Source organism: Scyliorhinus torazame, chromosome 12 (assembly GCF_047496885.1).
Source record: "Scyliorhinus torazame isolate Kashiwa2021f chromosome 12, sScyTor2.1, whole genome shotgun sequence".
Taxonomy (NCBI): Eukaryota; Metazoa; Chordata; class Chondrichthyes; order Carcharhiniformes; family Scyliorhinidae; genus Scyliorhinus; species Scyliorhinus torazame.
Window position 1 is genome coordinate 156,365,090 of NC_092718.1, and position 19,828 is coordinate 156,384,917.

At 51.4% G+C, this 19,828-nt stretch overlaps 1 protein-coding gene across 2 annotated transcripts in view; it reads right to left on the minus strand.

The window, feature by feature from the left end:
* Positions 1–19,828, minus strand: part of LOC140386678 (cytochrome P450 2J6-like) — a 66,772-nt gene that overhangs the window by 12,657 nt on the left and 34,287 nt on the right. The window contains exons 4-5 of one of the 2 annotated variants that reach the window (XM_072469227.1): positions 12,752–12,888; positions 7,129–7,270 (exon numbers count right to left, since the gene is read on the minus strand). In XM_072469227.1, the coding sequence (XP_072325328.1) occupies positions 7,129–7,270; positions 12,752–12,888 (279 nt within the window). Of the gene's footprint in view, positions 1–7,128; positions 7,271–12,751; positions 12,926–19,828 lie in introns of both variants that reach the window. The other variant, XM_072469226.1, reaches the window with a different exon arrangement.

Consider the following 19,828-nt stretch of genomic DNA (forward strand, 5'->3'; position numbering starts at 1 on the left):
GGAAATGGGGGATATGGGGGAGGGGGGATATGGGGGAGGAGGGTATGGGGGAGGGGGATATGGGGAGGGGGGATATGGGGGAGGGGGGATATGGGGGAGGGAGGATATGGGGAGGGGAGATATGGGGGAGGGAGGATATGGGGAGGGGGATATGGGGAGGTGGGATATGGGGAGGGGGATATGGGGGATATGAGGGAGGGGGGATATGGGGAGGGGATATGGGGGAGGGAGGATATGGGGGAGGGGGATATGGGGAGGGGGGATATGGGGGAGGGGGGATATGGGGGATGTGGGGGAGGGGGGATATGGGGGGATATAGGGAGGGGGGATATGGGGGAGGGGGACATGGGGAGGGGGGATATGGGGGAGGGGGATATGGGGGACCTGGGGAGGGGGGATATGGGGAGGGGGATATGGGGGACATGGGGGAGGGGGGATATGGGGAGGCAGGATATGGGGAGGGGATATGGGGAGGGGATATGGGGAGGGGGATATGGGGAGGGGTAATATGGGGAGGGGTAATATGGGGAGGGAGGATTTGGGGATATGGGGAGGGGGATATGGGGGGATATTGGGGAGGGGGGATATGGGGGAGGGGGGATATGGGGAGGGGGACATTGGGATGGGGGATAAGGGGGAGGGGGGATATGGGGGAGGAGGGATATGGGGAGGGGGATATGGGGGAGGGAGGATATGGGGAGGGGGACATGGGGATGGGGGATAAGGGGAGGGGGGATATGGGGGAGGGGGATATGGGGGAGGGGGATATGGGGGAGGGGGATATGGGGGAGGGGGGATATGGGGGAGGGGACATGGGGGAGGGGACATGGGGATGGGGATAAGGGGGAGGGGGGATATGGGGGAGGGGGGATATGGGAGGGGGGATATGGGGGAGGGGGGATATGGGGAGGGGGATATGGGGAGGGGGATATGGGGAGGGGGATATGGGGAGGGGGATATGGGGAGGGGGATATGGGGAGGGGGGATATGGGGATATGGGGAGATGGGGGAGGGGGGATATGGGGGAGGGGGGATATGGGGAGGGGGATATGGGGAGGGGATATTGGGGAGGGGGGATATGGGGAGGGTGATATGGGGGAGAGAGGATATGGGGATATGGGGAGGGGGATATGGGGAAGGGGATATGGGGAAGGGGATATGGGAAGGGGGGATATGGGGAGGGGGATATGGGGGAGGGGGATATGGGGGATATGGGGGAGGGGGGATATGGGGGAGGGGGGATAAGGGGAGGGGGATATGGGGGATATGGGGAGGGAGGATATGGGGAAGGGGATATGGGGAGGGGGGATATGGGGGAGGGGGATATGGGGGAGGGGGGATATGGGGGAGGGGGTATATGGGGATATGGGGGAGGGGGATATGGGAGAGGGGGGATATGGGGAGGGAGGATATGGGGGATATGGGGCAGGGGGATATGGGGGAGGGGGGATATGGGGGAGGGGTTTATGGGGAGGGGGGATGTGGGGGAGGGGGGTATGGGGAGGGGGGATATGGATATCGGGCAGGGGGGTTGGGGGGGCTCACTCTGGCTGCCCTGACGAGTGGCACTGGGTGCCTGTCCGTGGTGTCAGGGCCACAGCGCTGAAGGACTCTGCCACCTCCCTCCACAGATGCCGGCTGTGGCGTGAGGCGACTCTGCGGCCGTGTCCGGGATACAGGGCCTCCCTCCTCTGCTCCACTGCGTCCAGGAGCGCCTCAATGTCGCGGGACTGGAACCTCGGGGCTGAGCGGTGGGCGCCCATCCGGTTGGGTCTTCTGGTCGGGATGGGGGGAGCAGCGCGTCTTTTGAGCCATCACGCCATGCGGCGTGAACCACGTGAGCCAGCGCGGATAGCGCCACGTCGCTGCTAGCCCATTAGCCATGTTTGGGGCGGCGTGACGCAGGTGGGATTTGCGCCGTTTTTGCCGCCAGTCGGCGGACATCGTGCCGATAACGGAGAATTTCGCCCCAGGTTCTGGAAGACGGGAGAGATTGAATGAGCAAAAGGTTAGTCCACCAGGACCAAAGGGAATGGAGACGGGACAAGAAAGGAAACAAAATATATGCTGAGGGCAGACGTGCTGCTGCTCGACAGAAGAAAATCAAAACAAGAAACATTGAAACAAAATTAGGGAGAGTGTTTATGGTCGGAAATTGTTGAACTGACTGTTGGTCCAGGAGGTTGTTAATCGAAAGTTGAGGTGTTGTCCCTTCAGCTTATGCAGAGCTTCCCTAGAACAGTGCAGCAGGCCGAGGACAGAGATGTCAGTGTGAGAGCAAGGTGGAGAATGAAAACAAAAGGCCGCTGGAAGCTCGGGTCATGCGTGTGGACTGGTGGAAGAGTTCCACAAAGCAGTCATCCAATTTGCGTTGTGGTAGAGGCCACATTCTGAGCAGCAAATAGAGCAGGCTAGCTTTAAAGAAATAGACATAAATTGCTGCTTCATCTGAAAGGAACATTTTGGGCCTTGGACAGTGAGGAGAGAAGAGGCAAAAGGGCAGGTCTTACACCTCCTGCATTTATTCAATAATTCAAAGCCAAACTCATTGGCAAACGACCTAATGGGGAGACAAAACTATTTTTTTTCAGTCAGACTTAACAGGGTCTGGAACACTTGACCTGCAAGGATACTGGAAGCTGATTACATTAATAAACTGAAAAGGGATATTTAAGGATGATAAACTTGCAGCTTTACAGACAAGAAAGTTGGGACTAACCACAGCTGCTCTTTCAAAGAACTAATACAGGCAACAGTGTCTGAAAGCCTCCTTTTGTGATCCAGGTTTCTGAGGTCATATCATTCTGTACAGCACTACTTCCAGCTGCATAGTGGCACAGTGGTTCGCACAGCTGTATCACGGTGCCGAGGTCCTGGGTTCAATCCCAGCCCCAGGTCACGTCCCGTGTGGAGTTTGCACATTCTCCCTGTGTCTGCGTGGGTTTCACCTCCACAATCCAAAGATGTGCAGGGTAGGTGGATTGACCATGCTAAATTGCCCCTTAATTGGAAAATTATTTTGAAAAGTAAAACATAGCTTCCAAATGAAGGCTGGTTTAGCTCAGTTGGCTAGACAGCTGGTTTGTGATGCAGAGCGAGACCAACAGTGCGGGTTCAATTCCTGTACCGGATGAGGTTATTCATGAAGGCCTCGCCTCTCTTTTGTTTTTACAAACATTTTATTGAGGCATTTATGGTTTTATAACAATAAAAGATATAAATACAAATGTAAACATAGTTCAGTGCGTAACACATCTCTCCATCTCCCACTGTTTCCACCTAACTTAGGGCTGGTTTAGCACAATGGGCTAAATAACTGGCTTGTAATGCAAAACAATACCAGCAGCGTGGGTTAAATTCCCGTACCGGCCTCCCCGAACAGGTGCCAGAATGTGGCAACTCGGGACTTTTCACAGTAACTTCACTGAAGCCTACTTGTGACAATAAGTGATTATTATTAATCTAAACAGAAAATAGCCTAACTCCCCCCAACCCCCCCCCCCCTTACCCCCTTAATACCCCCCCCTTATTGAATCTGCTGACAGTTTAGTTTTCCCCGAAGAAGTCGATAAACGGCTGCCACCTCCGAACGAACCCTAATGGTGACCCTCTCAGGGCGAACTTAATATTCTCAAGTCTGAGAAACCCAGCCATGTCGCTAACCCACACCTGTGATTTTGGGGGTTTTGAGTCCCTTCACGCTAGTTATATCCGTCTCCGGGATACCAAGAAGGCAAAGGCCAAAATGTCAGCCTCTCTCGCCCCCTGGACTCCCAGGTCTTCCGACTCTCCAAAGATCGCCACCTCTGGACTCGGCGCCACCCTCGATTTTAGGACCGTGGACATGACACTCGCAAATCCCTGCCAGAATCCCCTACGCTTCGGGCATGCCCAAAACATGTGGACATGGTTTGCAAGCCCTCCTGCACACCTCACACATCTGTCCTCCACCCCAATAACCCTGCTCATCCTGGTCACCGTCAGATGTGCCCGGTGAACCACCTTGAATTGTATCAGGCTGGCACATGATGAGGGTGTGTTGACTCTGCTCAGAGCATTCTCCCACAGGCCCGCCTCTAACTCCTTACCCAGCTCAACTTCCCATTTAAGTTTTATCTTATCTATCTGGGTTTCCTCCCACTCCATACGTTCTTTCGAGATTTGCGATACCTTCCCCTCTCCCACTCCTTGTCCTGTATCCCCTGTGGCGGTAGAAGCGGAAAGGTCGAAACCTGCCTTATCACAAAGTCCCTAACCTGCAGATACCGAAACCGATTCCCTCTCGGCAATTCAAACTCCTCCTCCAAGTCCAACAAACAGGGAAAGCTGCCATCAATAAACAGGTCCCCAGCCTCTCAATCCCTGCCCTCTGCCACCTCCAAAACCCCCATCCCGCCTCCCCGGGACAAACCGGTGATTACCGCAAATTGGAGCCACACCGACGCTCCCTCCACTCCCATATGCTTCCGCCACTGCCCCCAGACCCTCAGGGCCGCCACTACCACTGGGCTTGTGGAGTACCGGGCCGGCGTGAACGGCAGAGGAGCCTAAAGTTCGGCAGTGCCAGCCCTCACCAACGCCCCCCCCCTCCCCCCCACACTCCCCCCCATCCCATTCCCTCGGCTCCGCTCCAACAGTACTTTCTTTACTCGTGGGGTTTTACCTGCCCACAGAAACCCAGATATCACCCTATTCACCCGCTTAAAAAGGCCTTTGGTATAAAAATAGGGAGGCACTGGAAAACAAACAAAAATCTCAAGAACACCGTCATTTTTACGGTCTCTACCCTCCCCGCCGGTAACAACGGGAGCATGTCCCACCTCCGAAAGTCCTCCTGTACCCTCCCCGCCGGTAACAACGGGAGCATGTCCCACCTCCGAAAGTCCTCCTGTACTCTCCCCGCCGGTAACAACGGGAGCATGTCCCACCTCCGAAAGTCCTCCTGTACCCTCCCCGCCGGTAACAGCAGGAGCATGTCCCACCTCCGAAAGTCCTCCTGTACCCTCCCCGCCGGTAACAGCGGGAGCATGTCCCACCTCCGAAAGTCCTCCTGTACCCTCCCCGCCGGTAACAGCGGGAGCATGTCCCACCTCCGAAAGTCCTCCCGTACCCTCCCCGCCGGTAACAGCGGGAGCATGTCCCACCTCCGAAAGTCCTCCTGTACCCTCCCCGCCGGTAACAGCGGGAGCATGTCCCACCTCCGAAAGTCCTCCTGTACCCTCCCCGCCGGTAACAGCGGGAGCATGTCCCACCTCCGAAAGTCCTCCTGTACCCTCCCCGCCGGTAACAGCGGGAGCATGTCCCACCTCCGAAAGTCCTCCTGTACCCTCCCCGCCGCTAACAGAGGGAGCATGTCCCACCTCCGAAAGTCCTCCTTCATTTGTTCAACTAAACAGCCCAGATTTCATTTATGTAGTTGCTCCCATCCCTGTGCCACCTGAATACCCAGGTAGCGAAAACTCCCTCCCACCACTTTAAATGTCAATTCCCCCAGTCTCCTCTCCTGCCCCTCGCTTGGATCACAAAAACCTCGCTTTTACCCGTATTCAATTTGGACCCCGAGAACCGGCCAAATTCCCCTAAGATCCGCATAATCTCCCCCACCCCCCCTAACGGGTCAGAAATATATAGGAGTAGGACATCTGCATATAACGAGACCTTGTGTTCCATCCACCCCCCCTCCCCCACCAGACTCGCTCCTTCCAGTCCTTTGATGCTCCCAGCCCCATCGCCAATGGTGCTATAGCCGATGCAATCAGCAGCAGGGAGTGGGGACATCCTTGCCTTGTCCTCCGGTGCAGTCTAAAGTAGTCCGAACTCACCCGGCTCGTCCGCACACTTGCCACCGGTGCCTAGTACAGCAACCAAATCCAATCAATAAAGCCCTGCCCAAACCCAAACCACCCAAGGACCTCCCATAAATAATTCTATTCCACCTGGTCGAAGGTCTTCTCCACGTCCTCTGCCTCCCCCCCGTTATTACCATATTCAGAAGCCTTCGAACATTGGCCGTTAGCTGCCCGCCTTAACAAACCCCGTCTGGTCTTTCCCTACCACCCCTGGAACACACTCCTCTACTCTCGAGGCCAGAATTTTGGCCAGCAAATTGGCATCGACATTCAGTAGGGACTGTGGTCTCTATGACCCACATTGCTTTGGGTCCTTCTCCCGCTTCAGGATCAATGAAATCAAAGCCTGTGACATTGTTGTGGGAAGAACACCCCACTCCCTTGCTTCATTAAATACCCTCATCAGCAGCGGGCCCACCGTCCCAGAAAACCTCTTGTAAAATTCCACTGGGTAGCCGTCCGGTCCCTTGCCCGACTGCATGGTCAACCCTTCCAAAAACTGCCTGATCCCCTCCAGCCCAGCTGGGGGCTCCGATTCATATAACCGACTATAAAACTCCTTGAACACCCCACTCACCCCTGCTGGGTTCAAGACTGTGTTACCCCCTCTGTCCTTCACTCTTCCTACCGCCCTGGCCGCCTCCCTTTTCCTGAGCTGGTGTGCTAGCATCCTACTGGCCTTCTCACCATCCTCATATAACGCCCCTTTCTCAACTGCCCACCGCCTTCCCTGTGGATATCAGACCAAACTCCATCTGCAGCTTCTGCTGCTCCTTCAACAGTTCTGCCTCCGGGGCTTCAGAATACCTTCTGTCCATCTGGAGTATTTCCCTAACCAGCCTATCCAACTCTGCCCAATCCACCTTCTCCCTACGAGCCCGTATCATAATTAGCTCCCCCCTAACCACTGCCTTCAGCGCTTCCTATACCGTTGCTGCCAGAACTTCCCCCCGTATCATTTATTTCCAAATAATTCTCCTCATCCGCTAACAGTCCTACATCCAATCTCCATTGCGGGCGCTGAAGACCTCGCCTTCTCAACCTTGCCCTTTATCTGAGGTGTGGTGGTCTTCAGGTTAAATCACCACCAGTCAGCTCACCCCCTCAAAGGGGAAAGTAGCCTATGGTCATCTGGGCCTATAGAGACGTTACTCCCAAATGCATCAACTCTCTTCCTTACCTAATCCTCCATCTCAGTTCACACTAGCAGGTCCTGTCTCCCATAATCCATAATGTCCCCCATACCCCTGTCAGATATTAGAGTTCAATTTATACTCACACTGCACATCTGGATGTAGCATCATGTAGAGCAGGCCCCAGCGTAAGGTGGTGGAGGTGGTCTCTGTACCAGCAATAAAGAGATCAAGAACCGTTCCCATCAAATTATTTTCCAGAAAACTTGTCCCAGGGACATTCTTCTTCTGAAATACAGTTGAAAAAAAAATCTGTGATAATATATTGACTCAAAATTACCAAGCACGGTGTCTGTGCCAATATCGTTGCAGAATTATACAACTAGTTCCACTCCCCCACTCTTTCCTCATAGCCCTGCAAACTATTTCACTCCTTATCCAATTTCATTTTTACTTTACAGGGGCGCATGCTGGCATAGTGGTTAGCACTGCTGCATCACAGCACCAGGGACCCAGATTCAATTCCTGCCTCGGATGATGTTTGTGTGGAGTTTGGACTTTCTCCCCATGTCTGCGTGGGTTTCCTCCGGGTGCTCCGGTTTCCTCCCACAAGTCCTGAAAGACGTGCTGTTAGGTGAATTGGACATTCTGAATTCTCCCTCAGTGTACCCGAACAGGCGCCGGAATGTGGTGACTAAAGGTTTTTCACAGTAACTTCATTGCAGTGTTAATGTAAGCCTACTTGTGACAATAAAGATTATTATTTATGTATGTGCTATGTTTTTTTCATGGATGGAATGAGCTGTCTGGACTTGACGCAGAACAATTCTTTTCACTGTATCCCAGTTTCAATTCCGGCCTCGGGTGATTGTCTGTCTGGAGTTTTCATTTTCTCCCCGTGTCTGCGTGGGTTTCCTCCGGGTCCTCCGGTTTCCTCCCACAGTCCCAAGATGTGCAGGTCAGTTGGATTGGCCACGATAAATTGCCTCTTAGTGTCTAGGGATGTGCAGATGAGGTGGGATTACGGGCTTGCAAGGGATAGGGTGGGGACCTGGTCGCGGTGCTCTTTCAGAGGGTCGGTGGAGACTTGATGGGCCGTATGGCCTCCTTCTGCACTGTAAGGGTTCTGTGATAGGACTCTCAAAACATCTTTATCAGTTTCACAAGAAATGTGTCTTCGATTAAATGACCCACTAACCTCCGACCACTTGCATATATCGACAAGTAGATGATACATTTGCTATATTTGAACCTGCAGTCGCATGTAAAACTCTCTGACACACTCTCATGAGCTTCATTTTACATTCAGATTCATCTTTGAAATGGAGCAGTTAAACAAACTCCTTTTCCTCAATGTGTTAGTTGATAAATCAGCCAATATTTCCCAAGACTGTAGACCACAAACTCCCTTCGCTGGTGAATAGGCATGTTGGGATTCCTACAAATCTGCACACTCTAAGATTTGTTTTATAGGCAACCTTGTGTAAAGGGCCCGAGTCATTTGCTCACCTTGCAAGCTTGATGCTGAAATGTGACCCATCAAAGCTATCCAGGGGGATAATGGTTACCATGATCAGATCATTGCCCACTGTGTATCACATAAACTCATGTGTGGCCTAAGACCACCACTACCATATCTGAAAAGTGCCCAGTCGATGTCAGATTACCCTGGAAGGATAAGGGCTGGGATTCTCCCGGAATCGGTGGGGCGACCCATACCGGCGCCAAAGAGCAGCGTTATCCACTCCGGCGTCGGGCCGCCCGGAAGGTGCAGAATCCTCTGCACTTCTGGGGGCTAGACCGGCGCTGGAGGGGTTGGTGCCATGCCAACCGGCGCCGAAGGGCCTCCACCAGCTGGCGCGAGTTGGCGCATGCGCAGGACCGCCAGCGTGTTTCCTGCGCATGCGCAAGGGGGTTTCTTCTCCGCACCGGCCATCGCGGAGCATTACACAGGCCCACCCGCAGATCGATGGGCCCTGATTGCGGGCCAGGCCACCGTGGGCCCCCTCCGGAGCGGGATCCTCTCGCGCCTCCCCCCGAGGACTCTGCAAGCCGCCCTCCAAGCCAGGTCCCGCCGATATGGACCATGCCTAATCCACGCCGGCGGGACTGGCCGAACACGGGTGGCCGCTCGGCCCATCGGGGCCCGGAGAATTGCCGGGGGGGGCCGCTGCCAATGGCCCCCAACAGGCGCGATCCCCGCCCCCGCCTAAAAACTGGCGGCGGAGAATTCGGCAGCTGGCGTCGGAGTGGCGGGGTGGGATTCACGCCACCCCCTGGCGATTCTCTGACCCGGCGGGGGGATCGGAGATCCCACCCAAGATATCTCAAACGTGAGCAACAGATGAAGCTAGCTGTTTCACGCTGTTACTGTGCAATAGTAATGCAGGTGGGATTCACCACGAACAGAATGTTGCCATTAATCCAAAAAGAGGCTATGGCCGGGATTCTCCGACCCTGCGCCGGGTCGGAGAATCCCTGGGGGAACTCGAGAATCGCGCCCCGACGCCCCAACACCTCCTTACCGATTCTCCGGCACCGATTCACGGGCGCCCGCGGGATCGCCGCCGCACCGAGTTGGGCCGAGTCCCACCGGCGTGGGTTACTCAGGTCCCAAACGGCGGGACCTGGAAGGTGCGTCTGCAGGGGCCATCCTCGAGGGGGGGGCGGGGTTATACGGGGGTGCCTCCACGGTGGCCTGGCCCGCGATCGGGGTCTACCGATCGCTGGGCGGGCTGGTTCCGTGGGGGCCTATGTTCCTCCGCGCTGGGCCCCTGTAGGGCTCCGCCATATTGCCCGGGGGTTGGTGCGGAGACGGGAACCCACGCGCACGCGTGGAATTGCGCCGACCGTTCTGCTCGGGCTGGAGATACGGGGACCACTCCACTGCCGATCTTGCCCCCCAAGGAAGGGGAGCATTCCTGATTGTCGGGGACTGTTGATGCCGGAGTGGTTTGCGCCGCTTTTCATGCCAGCGTCAGAACTTGGTCGTGGGATTGGAGAATCCCGGCACATGTTGATTACAGAAATGAAGAATGTGGAATTTCAGTTTTGAGGTGATGCTAGATACGTAGGCCGTACATCCCAACAACTGGCAGGTGGTATCAAACAGAACGTACCTTCGGCTGTTCACAACAGGCAAAGTACTGATTCTATCCAACCAGCCGTGCTTGCAAAACGCAAAATATAGGGTTCAACATGAGGTGTCATTCTGCGATTGAACAGCACTGGCTAATAAAATCTTGATTGTGTGAAGAATGACATTGACAACCAATTCAAGATTATTAGTCAGACTCGCAGTGTGGCTCACTTGCACACGTTGGAGGCCACATATATTGACACACAAGGCCCTATCCTTTGCAGAGAGAAGGAGAATGTCCATGCCTTGTGCTTATTTCAACAAAACAAAATTTTGGGAAGGCAGCCATTCGCTGGTTCATTCCTTCGGGCAATCAGAGATCGGCCCAGTTTGAATTTGAGCAAAGCTGGACAGTTATCTGCTGGATGCTGCATTTTCCGCGGCAACATCTCTGCCAATCAGAGTTCACTTGTCAACCAATCAGCACTCTCTTCTCATGCAGTATAAATTGTTGTTTCCCCATTACTGATGATAATTTCTTGTGAACTAGTGCAAGAGGAAAAGCTTTGAAAGTCTGTCCCATTTTTCAGTCCAGTGCCTGAATTTTTCAGATGGTGGGGTCTCACTTGGCACCATCTGAAGAGTCGACGGAGAACACATCCCCGCCGACACCGAGCGTCCTACAGCCTTTCTGCGCTCAAATTAGCATAATGTGGCTGCAGGCAGGACCTCTACGCCTCACTTAGGGTGCAGTCCTGCCTTAGAGAACTATCGACCAACTTAATTAACAAGAGCTGCAGTGGACTGAAAAGGAAATGCAGATGGACCGCTGTGATTAAGTCCGGACATTGGAGAGGAAGGTAAGTTCAATGGGTACCAGGGCATAGAAGAGTAGGGAAGGTCTTGGGGGCATGAAGGGGGTGATTGGGATCATGGGGAGAGGCCTGAGCAGGAAGGGAAGCCCGGCAACCATGGGTCCGTAAGAGGGGACCCTCCCAACTTCAGTAGGAGACTTTTTATGGAGGCCCCCCACCCCTCTTCCGAACCAGTCTTCCCACCAGAATATCACTCCGTTGATTTTCCCCCACACTAGTTCCATCCTTCCGCTAGCCTAAAAGGTGAGGCTGGATGGGAATCGGCCGTTAAGTGACAAATCAAGGGCAAGGGCGGGCTTCCTGTCTGAGGCCTTGCTCGCCACAGCGTAAAATCGCTGTGTGATTGGGGCAGGGAGGAACCTGAAGGGATTACTGTCCATTCAATTTCACGTCCACAAAGCCTCTTGGTGGGGGAGTGTAGAATTCAGGCACAGGTCTCCGGATTACTGGTCCAATTACAAAACCATTATGCTACTGCCCACAAATAACTTTTAATATCTAGTTCAGAAACACCAATCGGTAGAGACCAGGGGCGAAATTCTCCCCCAACGGCGCGATGTCCGCCGACTGGCGCCAAAAACGGCGCCAATCAGACGGGCATCCCGCCGGCACAAAGGTGCGGAATGCTCCGCATCTTTGGGGGCCGAGCCCCAACATTGAGGGGCTAGGCCGGCGCTGGAGGGATTTCCGCCCCGCCAGCTGGCGTAAATGGCGTTTGTTGCCCCGCCAGCTGGCGGAAATGGCGTTTGGTGCCCCGCCAGCTGGCGCGGAAATGCGGCGCATGCGCGGGAGCGTCAGCGGCCGTCGACAGTTTCCCGCGTATGCGCAGTGGGGAGAGTCTCTTCCGCCTCCGCCATGGTGGAGACCGTGGCGGAGGCGGAAGGGAAAGAGTGCCCCCACGGCATTGGCCCGCCCGTGGATCGGTGGGCCCCGATCGCGGGCCAGGCCACCGTGGGGGCACCCCCCGGGGCCAGATCGCCCCGCGCCGCCCCCAGGACCCCGGAGCCCGCCCACGCCGCCTGGTCCCGCCGGTAAATACCAGCTTTGATTTACGCCGGCGGGACAGGCAATTTCTGGGCGGGACTTCGGCCCATCCGGGCCAGAGAATTGAGCGGGGGGTCCCGCCAACCGGCGCGGCCCGATTCCTGCCCCAGCCCAATCTCCGGTACCGGAGACTTCGGCGGGGGCGGGGGCGGGATTCATGGCGGCCAACGGCCATTCTCCGACCCGGCGGGGGGTTGGAGAATGACGCCCCAGATAGTCTCTTGGGGGAATGAATAACTGTTTGACTGTCAGACGATCACCGGATGAGGATAAGAAATACCTTTGAAATAAGGAAAGGGAGGACTAACAACAAGTATAAAAAATCCTGCCTTTGATATGCTCCAATTACTTTCCCTTTCTCTGCTCAAAGACAACATATGGGTGGCACTGTAGCACAGTGGTTAGCACTGTTGCTTCACAGCGCCAGGGTCCCAGGTTCAATTCCCGGCTTGCGACACTGTCTGTGCGGAGTCTGCATGTTCTCCCCGTGTTTGCGTGGGTTTCCTCCGGGCGCTCCGGTTTCCCCCCACAAGTCCTTAAAGACGTGCTTGTTAGATGAATTGGGCATTCTGAATTTTCCCTCAGTGCACCCGAACAGGCACCGGAATGTGGGGACTAGGGGATTTTCACAGTAAATTTATTGCAATGTTAATGAAAGCCTAATTGTGATAATAATCAAGATTATTATTATTATTGCATCCATTGTATAGTGTCACAGAAAGTGAATTTAAAACACATGCCCACAACATTCGAATGCTATGCATCACATACCTTCTCCTGCTCTGCCAAAAAAGCATCGATGAAGTCTCTGGGTTCATTTGGATCCCATGATTTTTTATGCTCCGTGACAATTTCCTGAACAAAATCAATGGCTTTCTTTTGAGATTCAAATATCTTATTGTGTGGACCTGGGAAGTGGCGAATAAAGGGGAACGTATTCAATAGCTGCAAAAAAACCACACTGAATTGAAATACATTCTTTTACAAAACATTTTGTTGGAAATAGTGAACACTGAAATTCATCCCATTATATTTCCAATGAAAACAACACAAAGAGGAATTATTTCCCCCGGATCCAAACTGGTATCTCAACAAATAATAATCAATATTGCCAACCCTGTCAATAATTATCTCTGTTAATCCTCAATGTGTTCCAGTGAGCTTCATAACAAACATATTCCCTTTAGAAGCCCTTGTTCTTTTGGTTCTACAGTCTTTACTGTGAAAACTGAGAGATATTTCACAATATTCTTAGGTCATTCTTGTATCAAACATGAGGCTGATATTTTCTGTCTCTGCATATTTCCCCATGGAAAATTGGCGGTTATTTAAAAAGAAGGGATCTTGCAAATTGTTCAAATATCCTCAATCAATAATAATGGTCACCCAGTTGGCTCTACGCACTGCTGTGCAAATGGTGGAGTGTTCAGGGGTCACCTGGCCAGCCATCCTGTCTCTATGCAGCTTGACTATATCCATTAGGACAGGATTATTCTGGTGAATTCTCTTTTCCCAATTAAGTGCCTTTATTTTAAGCTAATACACCGTCCCCCTCTTTACATGGCCCAGTGGGAAAATGCCAAGGTTGGATCCTTCGGAGACCAAGGCTGTCCTCTGGAGCTTCAGCTCCAGTTAATGCTCAGAGTAGATATCCACTGTTAGACTATTCAGCATTGAAGAAACAAGGTGTGGTACTGGGGACAGGCTGACAGAGGGGAAAAGACATGTAGGTCAAAAATCAGAACTACCAAATAAGACCTTGGCTGAATCTATACTGGCCAACTGCCAGAGCACTCAAGTCAACATTGAAACTCATTATCGCGATATAGAACTTTGTGATTACCCACTTACAGACGTTATCACGTTTGCACAGAAAGTCAAAGGACCATGTTATGTGTATGTAACTAACTTCAAGACAGTAGTGATCAACTTTGCAGCAGGACGAATGATAAACAAAGAGGCCATAAAACACTTTAATGGGCTAATAGCTGATCAGACAAGAGTATTTCAGAGGATAATGGATCTTGAGAGCATCACCCTGACGGAATAAGAGTATCCTGTTTATTTCTATTAATGCGTTTCAGTCTTGATGGGACAATAAAACTCAGGCCAGATGCGAGTGTGTATCTATGACTCAGCACTAGCAGAACGTGGATAAAAGAAGGAACATTGGAACATATTGTCAGCAACAACCTGGGAGCCCCTGGAACAACCATCGCAGAAGAAGGGGCCTGGCCAGCCTCCTTCACTAAATATGGGTAATACCTAGAGTTCAGGTGAGTCTGAGTCATATTCTATGTGATCGGTTTTGAAGATTATAATTTCCAAATAAAATAGTTTTACAGTAGTCAGTGTGTGTTTTCTTGTATCTGTCCAAGCCGAATGAGAAGGTTTTCTCGGTCAACATAAGGATGACTGATTACGAGTGGACAGGGAGGGGGGTAATTAAGGTGCCTCATTTAATGTCTGTATCGTGAAATCACACAGCACCAACATTGCAAATGGAGAAGCGTCCCTCAGAGAAATTCAAGAAACATATGCTGGAATAGGCCAAGCTCATTCCGCCTCTCGAGCCTGCTTTGCCATTCAACAAGGTCCTGGCTTATCTTCGACCTTAACTACACCAATCTCATATCCCTTAATCCCTTTAGTGCACAAAGATGACCCATCTCTGAGTTGCAAATACAGAGCTGAGTATCCACAACTCTCGCGGGAAGTCCAAATATTCACAACCCTTGAATGCAGAAGAAATTTACCAGGATGTTGCCTGGTATGGAGGGCATTAGCTATGAGGAGAGGTTGAATAAACTCGGTTTGTTCTCACTGGAACGATGGAGGTTGAGGGGCGACCTGAAAGAGGTCTACAAAATTATGAGGGGCATAGACAGAGTGGATAGTCAGAGGCTTTTTCCCATGGTAGAGGGGTCAATTACTAGGGGGCATAGGTTTAAGGTGCGAGGGGCAAGGTTTAGAGGAGATGTACGAGGCAAGTTTTTTACATAGAGGGTAGGGGGTGCCTGGAACTCGCTGCCGAAGGAGGCGGTGGAAGCAGGGGCTATAGTGACGTTTAAGGGGCATCTTGACAAATACATGAACAGGATGGGAATAGAGGGATACGGATTCCGGAAGTGTTGAAGATTTTAGTTTAGACGGGCAGCGTGGTCGGCGCAGGCTTGGAGGGCCGAAGGGCCTGTTCCTGTGCTGTACTTTTCTTTGTTCCTTGTTCTTTGTTAAGTGAAGAACACTCTCCTCATCTCATTCCTAATTCTGAGGCTGTGGCACCATTGTTCTGGATTTCCTGGCCAAGGAAAATTTCCTCAGCATCTGCCCCATCACTTCCTGAAGAATTTGATATGTTTTGTTTCAGACAGGGGAGAGGCAAAACTTAACTCCCTCATTTTCTCATTCCCTGTTCCAAAGCAGGGGTATTTTTATTTTTTAATAGGCTGCGATATGCTTCTCAATCCCTCTGTTTTAAAAAAATATATTTTTATTCTCCTTTTTCACATTTTCTCCCGAATTTACACCCACCAACAATAAACAATAATCAGCAACAGATATGACAATCCCCATAACAATAACAACGATCCCATTCTCCCACCAACCCCCAAATATCAGCCCGCATGTTTACATAAACAAATGACAAAAAGGAATCAGGGATTACCCATAGTCATCTTTAATATACACAGCCCCCCTCCCCCCCCAACCCCCCCCCCCCCCCCCTCCAACTAATGTTCGATGTTATCCAGTTCTTGAAAGTGCATAATAAATAGTGCCCATGACTTGTAGAACCCCTGCGAGCTTTCCCTCAGTTCGAACTTAACCTTCTCAAGGGTCAAGTATTCCAACAGGTCCCCCCGCCACGCCAGGGCACAGGGTGGAGAGGCTGCTCTCCATCCCAGCAGGATCCGCCTTCGGGCGATCAACGAGGCGAAGGCTATGATATCTGCCTCCGAACCCGTTTCCAACCCTGGCTGGTCCGACACCCCGAATATGGCCTCCTGGGGACCCGGGTCCAGTTTCACGTGCACCACCTTGGAAATTACCCTAAAAACCTCCTTCCAGTACTCCCCTACCTCTGGACAGGACCAAAACATATGAACGTTATTAGCAGCTCCCCCCCCCACCTCCCCACAATGCTCACACATCTTCTACTCCTTCAACAAATCGGCTCATCCTCGCCCTCGTGAGGTGCGCTCTATATACCACCTTCAGCTGTATCAGCCCCAACCTCGCACATGAGGTGGAGGCATTCACTCTCCGGAGCACCTCACACCAGACCCTCTCCTCGATAACCTCTCCCAGCTCTTCCTCCCATTTTGCTTTGATTCCTTCCAGTGGTGCCTTATCCTCTTCCAGAATAGCTCCGTACACCGCTGACACTGCCCCCGAAGAAACAAATCTTTTAGCGTCTTAATCCCCTTCTCTTCCCATTTCCGAAAACTTCCATCTCACCTCCCTGGCTCAAATCTGTGATTCCCCTGAATCGGCATTTCCCTTGATCCTGCCCCCAACCCGAAGTGTTGGCGAAACTGCCTCCAGATTTTCAATGAAGCTATTATTACCGGACTCCCTGAGTATTTCCCCGGAACTATCGGGAGCGGCGCTGTTGCTAGTGTTTTCAGCCCCGACCCCCTGCACAAACTCTCCTCCATTCTGACCCACTGGGAATCAATCCCTCTGTTTTTGATGTTGTGAGTGGCACGGTAGTTAGCACTGGTGCCTCACAATGCCAGGGACCCGGATTCAATTCCATCCTTGAGTGACTATCTGTGTGAAGTTTGCACTTTCTCCCTGTATCTGCGTGAGTTTCCTCCGGGTGCTCCGATTTCATCCCACAGTCCAAAGATATGCAGGTTAGGTGGACTGGCCACATTAAATTGACCCTTAGTGTCTGAAGATGTGCGGGTTAGGTGGGTTTACGGGGATAGGGCGGGGAGTGGGCCTATATAGGGTGTCCTTTCAGAGCAGACTCAATGGGCCAAATAGCCTTCTTCTGCTCTGTAGGGATGCTATGGTTCTAAAGTGAATCACATCAAGTGTTCTTTAGGGTTATATCAGGAGTGTAGTTTCTTCATACAATCAACCCTGGGGGGTTGGTCACAACTTCACACACAAAAAGAAGGGAGGGAAGAGGAGATTTTAACACTGTGCATAATTTGAAAGAGTAAGAGCCACAGAGATGCATATCAGTTCATGTGATTACCAAAGTCCAGAAGTCAGGATTCCTTCACATAAGAGTTATGTAAGTAAGGTGGGTTCTGTTAACTGGGAGCAGGAGTTCCAGAATTCCTTTGAAGTTGATGGTGACACAGTGAGATATTGTTAGTTAAACAGAGACTTGGTCTGCTCAGCAGGAAATGGCAGGAATCTTCCAGAAACCCAGTTTAGTACCCAATTCATGTTTTTTCCTAGGACTAAAACCTTGGCTAAACCACATTTGGAATATTGGGTCCAGTTCTGGTCGCCTCATTATAGGAAGGATGTGGATGCTTTGGAGAGGGTGCAGAGGAGATTTACCAGGATGCTGCAGGGCATGTCTTATGAAGAAAGGCTGAGGGAGCTAGGGCTTTTCTCACTGGAGCGCAGAAGGAAGAGAGGTGACGTAATAGAGGTGTACAAGGTGATGAGAGGCATGGTTAGAGTGGATAGCCAGAGATTTTTCCCGAGGGGAAATTGGCTGTCACGAGGGGACATCATTTTAAGGTGATTGGAGGATGGTATAGGGGAGATGTCACAGTTAGGTTCTTTACACAGAGAGTGGTGGGTGCATGGAATGCACTGCCAGCGGAGGTGGTGGAGTCAGAGTCATTGGGGACATTTAAGCGACTCTTGGACAGGCACATGGACAGCAGTAAATTGAAGGGGTACAGGTTAGGTTTTTCTTAGATTAGGATAAATGGTCATCGTGGGCCAAAGGACCTATACTGTGCTGTACTGTTTTGTGTTGTATGTTCTATGGGGAAATTTAACATGGCCAATCCACCTATCCTGCACATCTTTGGGTTGTGGAGGTGAGACCCACACAGACATGGGGAGAATGTGCAAACTCCACATGGACAGTGGCCCGGGGCTGGGATCGAACCTGGGTCCTCGGCATCGTGACAGAAAACCAGGTTTTGAGGAGGTTTAGACTTGATGCCGGCTGTTGGCCAGCCAGGTGTCCTGCTTTGATATTTGCAGGTTAGAGGTTAATCAGCAGGCTGAGTTGTGAGTCAAGAAATGTAATAATAACTTTCTAAAGAGCTAGAAGCTTAGGTCATGTGATGTTACCCATTAGTGGGTCAGTGGCAGGCCAACAAATAGTTCCTATGCCTTAAGAGATAGATGGGGCTATTAGATCCTCTTCAGGTATAATTAATTTCACTGACTCTCCCTTTGTTTTGGTCTAGGCTGGGAAGACAAGTCAACCTCTGGTCCCTGATTTTGTTGATTATAATATTTCCTCACAATAAGAGGCGTGCAACACCACAAGGATAAGATTTGAGCTTTTGACAAATGCAATTGGATCTTTCCAGAAACTGTAGCCAAGTTGCAAATCATATGACCTGTAGCAGCCATCCTTTGATTCAGCAAAGTCCATTTTTTAAATAGGCAAAAAATTGGGTTTTGATTTCAACAGTTTTGATCTCTTTCATGTGTTATGAACATGACAGTTCCATAAGACCATAAGACATAGGCCACTTGGCCCATCGAGTCTGCTCCGCCATTCAATCATGGCTGATATTTTCTCATCCCCATGTTCCAATATAATCACCTCTCATTCTTCTAAATTCCGGTGAATATATATCTAGTCTGCTCAATATCTTCTTATAGGACAATCCTTCAACCCAGGAACCAGTCTAGTCAACTTTTGTTGCACTGCTTTTGAGGAAAACAATGTCCTTTCTTGGGTAAGGAGTGTACTTCAACTGTGACTGTAACAATGTCTGCAATGTAGAGGACCCCTCTGTTTCACAGATCCCTCGAAGTTAGGTCCAAAACTCATTATTGCCACATGACTGTGCATTCATTTCATTGAGTCACAGCAAATCCCATCAAGAACACCTTTACAGCTCTTGCCGCATGCTCCAATCATTAAATACTTAATACCCGAGGGGAGGGGTCACATAATGTAAGCACGGGAGCAGCTGCATTTTCACGAGCTCTGGCTCTGCTCTTCTTTTAATTCTTTCTTTTATCCTAATGCACATTCCATAATTATGTATTTCTGGGCGATATGTCTTGTACTATTCCCCTGGATGATCCAGGTCAGAGTTTGGTGGCGAGGAGTCAAGTTAAATCAGAGAGAGTCCTTGTTTGGTTGAGGCGGTAGGAGGTGGCTGGGATGGGGTCCAGCTTGCAGGGGTGGTTTTGCTGGTGAGCGGGCCCACGCCTCGACAGTGTTGTTAGCATCGGGATGGTGGCTGCCATTGCGACTTATGTTTTGGATGATGATCTCGGCTCCATGGCGCAGGTCTTTGCTGCTCACTGTGATCAATTCTGAGGCTGTGGTGGGGGGTTCAGAAATCAGGGCAGCAAATGGTGTCCCGATTCTCTTTCTGCACTGGTGAACAGAGCTCGTTAGTGCAGAAAATGGGATTAAATGTGGCCTTGGAGGGACATAACAGAGACCCATTTAATAGCAGGGTTGTTCTCATCTCTGAAAATGCTGGGAAATACCTGGCTAAATGCGTACAACACAGGACTCTGTTTCATTTATGTTAAATCACAATGGTTGCAGTGCTGGTTTGTGGATAACCGTCCTGGTTTAATTTGGGCGTTCCTCTCTTTGGGGGGGGCGGGGAGGTGTCTTTTTTTTTATCTGGGTGTTAAAAACGCTGTATTGGTCCAGTTGGTTTCGGAGTC